General features: G+C 46.5%; 1 protein-coding gene across 1 annotated transcript in view; it reads right to left on the reverse strand.

Moving 5' to 3' along the window:
* Positions 1-5831, reverse strand: part of SLC22A15 (solute carrier family 22, member 15) — a 77722-nt gene extending 71891 nt beyond the window's left edge. The window contains exon 1 of the mRNA XM_014534660.1: positions 5790-5831. Within this exon, the coding sequence (XP_014390146.1) occupies positions 5790-5831 (42 nt within the window). The remainder of the gene's footprint in view (positions 1-5789) is intronic.
* Between the last annotated feature and the right edge of the window lie 5783 nt (positions 5832-11614).

Here is an 11614-nt window from a genome sequence, read left to right on the forward strand (position 1 = left end):
GAAGACAAGATTACTAATACAAAATTAAGGGCAAGAGTGAGTATTTAGAATGAAAAAGTTGCTATAAAGTTTACATTTAAAAAAGATTTAAATGCCGCGAGCATCACAAAATCCAAAACATTCCACAATATTTTTACTTAACTGTTGGATAACCCTGTGAATTTTCATTCTCACAAAAGCCTTCTTCCCCTCTCGCCCCCCGCCCCAATTCCTTGAAACCATCTATTTTTACTTATGCACAAAACTCGCCATGGCTTCCACAAATTTGACTGACCCTCCTCCAGCCATGCACGTCCACGGGGAACTGCATTGTTATTGTCAGAGCCTTTAGAACAGTCTCTGACTCTTGACTAGGGCATCTTGATTCTCTCTCCTTTCTCTATTGCCCCTGGACAAGAGAGCAAACTACCTTCTGCCCCAGGTTGCAATGGCCGCACATTTTTTATTGATTTTTAGAGAGAGAGGAAGGAGAGGGGGAGGAGAGAGAGAGAAACATTGATCGGTTGCCTCCTACACGCACCTGCACTGGGGACAGAACCCGCAACCCGGGTCTGTTTTTTTTTTTTTTTCTTTGTACTATTCTTTTTTTTTTAAAACACTACAATTTATGATTCATTTTACTGTGATAGACATTAGGCTGTTACAAATAAAGTTGCTATAAATATTCTTGAATGTGTCATTTGGAGGATATATGCATGCATTTTTAAATGTCAATTAGAAGTGGAATTACCAGGTCATAAAGTAGGCATCTGTTTAGCTTTAAATGCAGGGTAAATATTTTTTAAAGTTGGTTTTTTGTGTTTTTTTTTGGTAGGTGGAGTGTCTACTTTTAAATTGGCCTATGAACAGTTGTACCAACTGGAACTCCAACCACCTAATGTTATGAAAGCGCTCCTCTCTTCACACCTTTAGCACCGGTGGGCGGACATTCTCATTCTCCTTACTCTTTGCCAATAGAAGGGATGAAATGTTCTCTGAGTGTTCAGTTGTGTGTGATGACCAGGTACACTAAGCAATTCTTGCTACGTTGCCAGACATTCTTATTTCTTCTTCGTAAATTGCCCCATACACGCCATGACCCTATTTGGTAGTATTAGCTTTGGGATAAGGCAAAAGGGTGAAACATAATCCACAGAGTCTGTACGAATGCACTGGCATTGTCAGAAAATGCACGGACATTCATGACCAGAACAAATGTCCATTCTTTGCCTAAGTGGACACCTTGCTGCGTGTCCTTCAGAAGGAAGCTAACATTTCCAGAACACCTATTACGGAGGGCACTCCCTCCTCTGAACAGTCCTATTCATTTAGTTCTTATAGCTTCATTTAATTTCAACAGTAGCCTGTAATTCCCACAAAAGCTCTCAAAGACACTTCATATTCTGCCTATTTTCACAAATACAAAAATCAAGGCTCCCATGGCTCACAGTCACAGGACTACATACATAGAGGGACGGGGATTTAAGCCCAAGACATTTCAAGTCCAAAGTAATTTTTTCTCTGTTCTCTAGACACCATTGCCTAGGGCAGCGACCCTCGCCTTCCTACGGGGGCCTCTGAATTCAGAGCCCTGTTAATGGCCTTCCGTCCCCTGCACACATATCTCCCACCCTCCCACCCACATCCAAAGGAGTGTCGGGGTCTCTGTGCTATTGAGGAAAAACCGATAATAGGGAAAAATCCATTTTAGTTCATTTCACCCATTTTATAAATTTTTCTTCTGTGTGTGTGGTGTATTTTAAAATCTGAGTAATGGTTTAATTCCCCAGGGTTGGAATGAATAAAAGCAGAGGTGGATCCAAGATCTCCTCTAATAAATTATTGCTTTTGGGATTTGAAGTGTATATCATTTAAGAGATTTTTTTAAAAAAAAAAAAAAGAAAAAGAAGACAAGATTACTAATACAAAATTAAGGGCAAGAGTATTTAGAATGAAAAAGTTGCTATAAAGTTTACATTTAAAAAAGATTTAAATGCTGCGAACATCACAAAATCCAAAACATTCCACAATATTTTTACTTAACTGTTGGATAACCCTGTGAATTTTCATTCTCACAAAAGCCTTCTTCCCCTCTCGCCCCCCGCCCCAATTCCTTGAAACCATCTATTTTTACTTATGCACAAAACTCGCCATGGCTTCCACAAATTTGACTGACCCTCCTCCAGCCATGCACGTCCACGGGGAACTGCATTGTTATTGTCAGAGCCTTTAGAACAGTCTCTGACTCTTGACTAGGGCATCTTGATTCTCTCTCCTTTCTCTATTGCCCCTGGACAAGAGAGCAAACTACCTTCTGCCCCAGGTTGCAATGGCCGCACATTTTTTATTGATTTTTAGAGAGAGAGGAAGGAGAGGGGGAGGAGAGAGAGAGAAACATTGATCGGTTGCCTCCTACACGCACCTGCACTGGGGACAGAACCCGCAACCCGGGGAATGTGCCCTGAGAACTGGCGACACTTTGCTGTAAGGGAAGATGCTCAACCAACTGAGCCACACCGGCCAACGCTTGATTCTCATTTAAACAGCACACTAGATTATAGCTACTTCACGCTCTCCAACAGGTCCTACGCTAAGGTGGAGGAGGGCCATGGTAGACACCCGTTTTTAAAACTTTGGATCATGTTATCTAGTCAGAATCACACTCCCTTGAGTGATGACAGTGTTCACATTTGGTGCTGAATTATTCATAACTTAGTCATTCGCTCTGCAGAGGATGCCGTCTTGGTTATACTACAACGCAGTTTCCCTTCTTTTTATCCATTAGTCAACATCACACTCTTTCCTTACATAAGCAAAATGCTTTGTCATTAGTGCTATGTAGAAGGTTTTAGTTTTTGACAATTTGTATTAGTTCAGATTCCTTAATTTGCAAACAACAGAAAACGCAAGCTGGCTTGTAAAATAAGATAAAAGAGCTCACAAAGCCCAAGTCCACACATACCCGAGGCTTTGGGGTAGATGACAATTTCTTGGCTCGGCCCTCTGCTCACTGGAGCCTCATCATCAGCCTGGTAGCAAGACAGCTGTGGCCTCACACCCGGGACCAGCCTTGTCCAGAGAGACCCCTCCCAGGGCGGTCTCTGAACAAGGATTTCCCCCAGAAGCTCCAGAAAACCTCCCTTGTGCCTGTTGGCCTGAACCAGCCCCAGGGAAGGGGGTGAGGTGACCCCTGGTCAGATCTAGCCCTTTCTGGAGCGAGTGGAGGCAGGAGCTGGGTTGGATCAGCTTCCCCTGAGGCACAGGGGCTTCCTGATGAGGGGGCCATGCCTGAGATGCTGGGGTTCTCAGAGGCAGGAGGAGATAGGAGCAGGCATGGGGGGCGGGGGGTTGGGCACCATCCCTCCTCTACAGAAGTCATTCTAGTTGTCCGAGTGATACTTTGTTCATTTCTGAACTTAGTTCTCCAGTTTCCAGGTGATAAGACCAGGCTCCTTCGTGCCAGCTGATGACCATGAAGAAGAAGCTCAAATGATGTCCAGTATCTTTTTCCTCAGAAAATGAGGCTGCATGTGTTACATACAAGACTAACATACTTTTTTTTTTAGCTAAAGGAATGAAATTTTAGTTTGTAAAAGTGCTCCACAGGTCTTAACTGTCATAGTTTCCATAAAAAGACTGGCTAGATTTTACTGAGAACACAGGGGTGGGCAGAAGTTGTTTTATAGTTGCGACACAAATAAATCATACAATAAATAAATAAATAATCATGCAAGGATAAGCTCTGAGTTTTGCGTACGCACAACGGAAACCTACTGTTGCCCACCCTTGTGCTTGCCACACAGAGAGAACCTCTCCCAGTTCCTCCCGGAGGTGCGCATAACGGGGTGGCTGGTTGCTTGGTTTCACCTGGGCTTTGGGGTGTCCCGAGCCACCGAGGGGCGTGGTCCTAAACTCTGGTTCTGTCTCCTGCCTTCAGAGGCGCTTTCTTTCTTGAATCAAACCTCAGGCGGCTCCTAACCTTTCCGGATTTGCTGCTCTCCCTCTCTCCTCTTTGGGAGGCGGGACAGAGACGGGCTGCACAGACATCCTTGACTTGAGGTGAACACCCACCTTCTTTCCCGGGGGTGTCATAAACACGAGTGTTCTAAAAACATTTTTACCAAGTGCTCCCGGGAGAGGCAAACAGAATGCTATCAGCCCAGCAGGTTCCCCACGAAAGCTTTTAGGTGGGAGGAGGGAGCAAGGAAAGTCGTGTACACGCCTCTGGCAGTTTTCAGATTTGAGGCAATTTTAACAAAGTATCCACGTTCTAGAAATTATTTCGGCTTTCACCATCAACTAGTTCACAGAGTGGGCCTGGCTTCACTTTTCCCACTTGGTGCCTCGCTGGGCAAGGTTAGCGCATCTGAGTGGTATTTCTTGAAACTGAAAAGTGATAAACGAGGTTTGTCTTTATTATTACCAAGGATATTTTGGAAAAAAAAATATATATATATGTATTTTTTTATTTTTTTTTTACTGATTTTAGAGAGGAAGGGAGAGTGAGAGAGAAACATCAATGATGAGAGAGAACCATTGATTGGCTGCCTCCTCCACGCCCCCTACTGGGGATCGAGTCTGCAACCCTGGCACATGCCCTTGATTGGAATGAACCCGGGACCCTTCAGTCCACAGGTCAATGCTCTATCCACTGAGACAAACCAGCTAAGGCCCAAGGATACTTTTAACATCCGTTCGATGTGCTAATAGTCCCTTCTTCAGAGAATTAATTAAATCGAGAGCAGCAGTCCCCAGAACTGCAGTGTGAGGATTTGCGGACAGGATGGACTTGAGCCAGGCAGTGGCCCTTGGCGGCAAGGGCTGCTCTCAGGGGGAGCTCTCTGTGCATCTCCCAGTGAGGACCACGGCCTGTTTCCCACTGGCCCCTCAGGGATCTCAGAGCTGGCGGGCTATGGGCACATTATTCCAACTCACCCGGGAGATCAACTACAGATCCAGGTGACGGAGCCGGAGACTCAGAAGGCCATAGAGAAGTTTCCAGAGACCCTCTGAATTCCCAAATGGTCACTAGAGTTCATGTACGGCTTACAACTCTCTGCAAAGGTGGAAGGAGTTTCACCGCATACAAACCCCCATGGCCGAGTGCATTCCACCCCATGACTGCTGGGGGTCCTGGGAGCTACCCTGTGTAAATGGGGCGTGGCCATCACTATGGTGGGGCTATGACAGCTGACTCTGGCCCAAGCTGGGCCTGGCAGTCTGCGCCGACGCGGGGCATGTGCACGAGGGACTTATGTTTCCGGGTCCCAGCTGTGCTCCAGTTTCATCCTGGCCTCGCAGCCCTGCTCTCCTCCGTGCTTATTGTGCTGGCACTTTCCATCTCGCTGGCTGCCCACTCTTCCCGTTGGGTGACTTTTCAGCCCACAGCTGCCTACAGACGGTGTCGCACATGATTTTCCTTTTGTCTCCTCGGCTAGCCCTGGGATTTTTCTCCCTCCCCAGAGCAATCCCTGCTGCCTTTTTTCTGCCCAAGATTTTGTTTTGGTCAAACATCCCCCCCCCCTTTCTCCCTGGAACAGCATGAAGTATTGCATCTCTCACTTTATAATTTTAACTTGGGGAAGGGCTGAACCGGCAAAGCTCAGGACTCCTGCTCTTGAGCCTGGCCGTGCGAAGTTCTGCGCCCTTGTCTTTAGCTCATCCTGCCACCCACCTCTGAGGACAGGGCCTGAGCGGTAGAGGATGTTGGGAGAATGTTATGGCGCAAGTGTCGGAGTGGGTCCCGGTGGGAACAGGTTGGGGAGGTGGATGGCCTGGGCAGGAAAGAGATGCTCTCTGGACGGCCTTACCTGCCTCCCACCTTGCTGACGGCTAGTCCATCCGCAGTGCATTGTCTTCAGGACCAAGCAGGGCCCTGGGATTCACCGGGGATGCAGGGCTGGCTCACCCCGGGTCCTGGTTGACTTCAAGACATTTGGCCTCAGCAGGATTCCTGGATTCTGCAAAATAATGTTAACCCAATTTTAAGAAGCGCTGGTATCTCTGGTTGGGGGGCTTATTTTATTTCAGTTCTCTTCGTTATACTGATAGGTTGTTCTTAGAATTGACCAAGTATGTCACTGAGCAGTCCGGCTGCTTAGCTGGAGATTCACCAATGAATGACATGGCCTGTTCTCTTGTTCCTGTGTAAGCACAGCCTTAGAACATCAGCCTCTGTTAGTGAACAAGCAAGGCCTCCGGGAGTGTGGCCTAGTAGCTAAGAACGCAGGTGCTGGGGCCGCAGAGGCCTGGGGTCAGTTCCAGAAACCACCTTGTGTTGCTGCGGGACTACTCCATGTCCTAATCTTTTCATCTGAAAATGGGATCACAGCAACACCTACCTTGTAGCATTTCCTGGCCAGGTAGCCCAGTTGGTTAGAGTGATGCCCCAATACACCAAGGTTGTGTGTTTGATCTCGGGTCAGGGCACATACAAGAAGCAACCAATGAATGCATTAAAAAAAAGTGGAACAAATTGATGTTTCTCTCTCTCTCTCTCTCAAATCAATAAAATAAAAAATAAAAAAGAGGGAATAATGCTGCATACAAAGGGCTCACACAGTGCCAAGCAGGCACTAAGCAGTCAACAGACGCCACCACTATTTAATATTAGTCGGAGGCCAACAGACCGGTTATTTAATAGCCAGTATCTTGACAATCAGGAAGACTTACAGCATCTTCCCAGCGAGACTAATTTATCCCAGAGAGTGGTATCCAGGGAAGAAGTCACGCCCGCAGCCTGCCCGACCCAGCTGTGTCCAAGGGTGGGGCACAGCAAAAGGGTCCTTCTCCCCAGCATCTGCAAACCACCACTGCACATGCGGAAAGCAGCACCCACGTAACTGTGGGCTCTGGGGGAAGGAACAAAGCTTGGGGACTTCGGAGAACTCTGAGCCCAATTGGTTCCCAGTCCATGATTTGTGTCCATGATGCACACATATGTGTATGGCCTCGTGCATGTATATGCATATGCACAGGCTGTGCGCGCACGCGCGCACACACACACACACACACACACACACACTCACAGGTTAGAGCTCCATTGCACCGGATGTATTTTTCCTTGTCTTCCTCCTCATCTCTCGCATCCTTTGCAGCCCAGGCGGGCATAATGATGATTGCTTCGCTGGCTCGGCCCTGCAGCTCTCCAGAGCGGAGCAGATGTCGACAGCTCGGAAAGCTCTCATGCTATTACACAGCAGAACAAATGAGGATGTCAAAAAAGGCTCTTCAGTCTAACAAGAAAACAGAGGAAAGAGACAAAAAGAATGAAGCCTTTGGAGACCAGCAGATTCGCTCTGATTAGATCTTATGCTAACACGATGCCCACTCCGCGTGCTAACAGTGATTTAATGTGCTTAAAGGGTACAGGGGAAATAGGTTCTGGGGGGGAAAAAAGAGGGAAGAGAATTTCTTTCCTGGCAGCACGACTGAGATGGTGGGGGCTTCCTAGGAAAATGCGGCTACACCTGAGACTGTCGAGTGCAGGCCCACGTGTGTTTACCTACAATTTACCTAGATGCCTGGCATCCCATTGCCTGGGCAGCCGCTGCTTTCTCCAGCACTGGGTGAATGACAGGAGCGGTTCCGATGGGTTAGCTGGCTGGGTGCATATGGAATGGAGGCCTCCCTGTTAGGCCATCGCTTCTGCTTTTTAATACGGGGGCCACATTTTTAAAAGATTTTATATGTGGGCCCATGAGTCCACAAATCCTAATTCTCCAAAACAAAGGTTAAAAAACACCCTAGAATTTTGGCAGAGTGGGGAGAGAGAGGTCCCTGAGCCATCAATGGGTGGACTGAAGTTCATGTATGATAGATCTATAGTTTACTGACTGTCTTCGGTTCCTTTCTCTGAACCTATTTCCTCATCTTCTCCTTATAATCCTAACGATTAATGTCATAGTTCTCTTTCATCAGACCACGGCAGAATGGAGGAAATACTTTAGAAAGGCCACCTCTGGGTTAGGGAGGATGAAGTCAAAGGCTGTTAGATTTATATCAAATCCTGACGGCATCAGAGTGGCATCCGATAAGCTGACACTAAATGAGAAGACACATACTACAATGAAGCGGGGAGAATTGCATGTGTTTGTTTGTTTCCTTATTTGTCCTTACATCCTTTCACGGTGGATCTGAGGCAGTTGTCTAGGGGCTTTTGCTATATAGGTAAAGAGTAGCACATATTTCAAAAATCCCTGAAGAATAAAAGTAAAAAAATAAATAAATAAAGCAACTCCCTGGAGGCGAGCCAGTTACCCACGTTCACTGTTGAAATGCAATAAATGGAAAACCCCAGGAATTTCCCCTGCTCCCCCAAATGCCCAGACTCTACATCCAGATGTCAGGAACTGTCCAGAAGCACAGACCTCTCAGTGGGATAGGAACTCAAAAGTCACCTGCTCCCGGGTTGCTTCCCGACAAGTGGGTAACGGCCTGTGCTTGAAGCCATCTAGTGAGCCTCCCTCGCGAGGTGCCAGGCACTGTCAGAGTGCTCGAATCATTAGAAAATTCCTGCTCATTTGAACCTAAATATGCCAGTTTGTATCTTCACCCCTTTGGCTTTCACTCCAGGGCCCCAGAGAGAAACAACCGCAGCCTGTGACACATACAAGGTCAGGGGTCATAACACCAATAACCCCTCCCCCACATCCCTCTCTGATGGCCCAGCCCCAAAGCTTTCCCATTCCATACGTGACATGATTTCAAGTCCTCAACTCCTCCAGCTTATCAATGCTCACTTTATAAGGTGAACCGACGTACCAAAACCTCGCACAGTTCTCTAGGTCTGAGCTAAGGGCCTGCAGGCAGCCTGGAGAGGTGGTCTAGCCTACTGTTCGGTCAGAACACCCGTGTCCATAGCCTGGCTCTAGCTCTAGTATGTGACTTTGGACAAGTGACTTAATCTCTTTGAGCTTCCGTTTCTTGATCTGTAAAATGGGGGAATAATAGCCCCCAAAGGCCAGTAGTGAGAGTAAGGGAGAGAATCCACCCAAGGATGTTTGCCATACAGGAAGTACTCCGCAAACCGGGGCCATCATCTTGGAGGGAGGAAAGATGTCGCCTCCCTTGCATTCTCCCCACATTCCCACTGCAACCAACGCTCACAGTGCACTAGTGACCCATTCTGAGCCTTCAATCAATGGAAACGTCTCCAGCATGTCAACATAGGCCACTGCCAAACATCTCTCTCTGCTGCTCATTCCATTTTATTTGCTCGTGTAGGGCCAAGTGTAGGACTTTACATTTACCCCCATTAAACATAATCTTAGCAGGTCCGGTCCACCGTTTCTGCCTGCCGCATCTTTTTTACATTGCAATCCTGCTGCTCTTCCAGCTTTGTGTCACCCACACCTTTTATCAGCAGGCCACCGATGTCTTCATCCAAGTCATTCATAAAAATACTTAACAAGGGAAGACGGAGGCCAGAAACCTGTGGTGTGAGAGAGCCTTTCTCTAGATCCACATCAACCCATTAATTACGGTAGTTCTCCGCATCCAGTCAGTTACGCGCCTACCTGACCTGGCCACCATCAGCCCTTGCCCAGAGGTGCATCTCACTTTAAGCACAGACTTCATCTTCAGGTGCATTGTTGCAAGTCCAAGGCATTCTGTTTACACAACAACCAGAAAACCAGTCCAGCAGCTCCATCAGAAAGAAATGCATACGCCTATGCATGGACTCCTCACCTCTCACCGGGAACAGTGTCCAGCTCACTAGACAGGAGATCATCCAAACTCCCCGCCCTTTATTTAAAAGATCAACAATTGTGTTTTCCGACGGTCTTAGGTGACCCCTGTGAAAGGGTCGTTCGACCCCCAAAGGGGTCGCGACCCACAGGTTGAGAACCGCTGCTTTAGAGCCTGCTCTTTTGCCTTGGGCTTCATTTTCTGTCACCAGTACCTGTGGGAACCCTACCTCTTCCACCTTGAAGTCACTTTCCTGGGTGGGGACTAAGGAAGGAGCATAAATGCTGAAAGGATTTATTTTCTTTCTGTCATCTGTTTATAGCAGCGGTCGCCAACCTTTCGGACCTCATGGACCACCGGTTGGCAACCGCTGGTTTATAGTATACCAGTGGCAATACTGATCTCAAGCAATGGACACAGGTTTTGTCCTCTGCCAAATATAAAAATGCTTTTTGTTTTCTTTGTATTAAAGGTCTAGGTGCCACCCAGCCGGCATGAGTCAGTGGTTGAGTGTGGACCCATGAACCAGGAGGTCACGGTTCAATTCCCCATCAGGGAACATGCCTGGGTTATAGGTTCGATCCCTAGTGGGGTGCTTGCAGGAGGCAGCTGATCAATGACTCTCTCTCTCATCATTCATGTGTCTGACTCTCTCTCTCCCTCTCCCTTCCTCTCTGAAATCAATAAAAAAATATATTTTTTAAAAAGTCTGGATGCCTCTTAGAAGCCCTGGGAGCAGGCCCAGAAAGCTAGATGGGTCGCCACCAGTCAGCTTGCAATGACAGTGGCTTACTGAGGGGACCCTTACTTTCCTAGTCACTGGGGTCCTGACTGTCCCCCAACCCCATCTCCCATGTCAGATCCTGGTCCCAACCATCGCACCACCATTGGTAAAAACAATGGTTAGGATCTTGGAATTCTAAGTCTATCAAATGCCACCACATACTATACATGCAGCCTCGCACCAACCTGTAAGGGACGAAAAGCAGTAATTACTTCCGAGTGGCTGTGAAGATCATGTGGTATCACAACTTTAAAAGTACCACATGCGGTACCTGGCACCTGGTCCAGGTTAAGGAATGCTGACCCACTATCGCCTCTGGTTTCTGCCTTGGTCTTGTCCCCACTTGGTTCTGCTCTCATCACCCAATCCTTTCATCCACCACCCACCCACCACCACCTCCTTTTTAGTCCAATTTTATAACAAGATTCAGTCCATCCAAATCTGTTGAAAAATATGGCTATTTGCAAACAAAGAAAAATAGTACTGTCTCACACACAATATATCAAAATACGTCCAGATGGGTAAAATAGAAAATTTAAAATGAAACCAAATTTGAAAATGCTGAGATGAAAACTTATCAGAGCTCTGGGTGGGAACAGAGGGAGTCAGAAAAGAGCAATAGATTCCTTAATGAAAATACACAACAGAAGTCCATCAAAAGACTCTACAATATTTAAAAACCTTATAACAAAGCATTGTTGGCAGAGAGCATTTGGTTCAAGTATTTCAGAAAAATGTCTTCTATCCTTAATAACTAAAGAAGTAAAGAGGAATTATATGACCATAATTTAAAAAAGTAGGCAAAGGACAATATAGAAACAAAAAACTTAATACTTTCTAGAAGATTTAAACAGCACTCAGAGTTTCATGACCTACCGTTTGGAATGTCCAAGATATGATCTAAAATTACTCAACATACCAAAGACCAGGAAACCCAAAAAACTCTCAGAGAACAATGATCAGAAGCAACATTGAGATGACAAGCATTGGACTTGTCAGACAGACTTTACTGTAGTTATTGTAATCATGCTGTAAGAAGTAAAGGTAAATATTTTTAAATAAATGGGAAGATAGAGGTTTTCAGCAACAAAAGAAAAGCTATAAAAGAGCAAAATGGAAATTTTAGAATGGAAAAATTCACCAGAGAGACTCCATAGCAGA

The sequence above is a fragment of the Myotis brandtii genome, unplaced genomic scaffold (genome assembly GCF_000412655.1).
Source record: "Myotis brandtii unplaced genomic scaffold, ASM41265v1 scaffold131, whole genome shotgun sequence".
Classification (NCBI taxonomy): domain Eukaryota; kingdom Metazoa; phylum Chordata; class Mammalia; order Chiroptera; family Vespertilionidae; genus Myotis; species Myotis brandtii.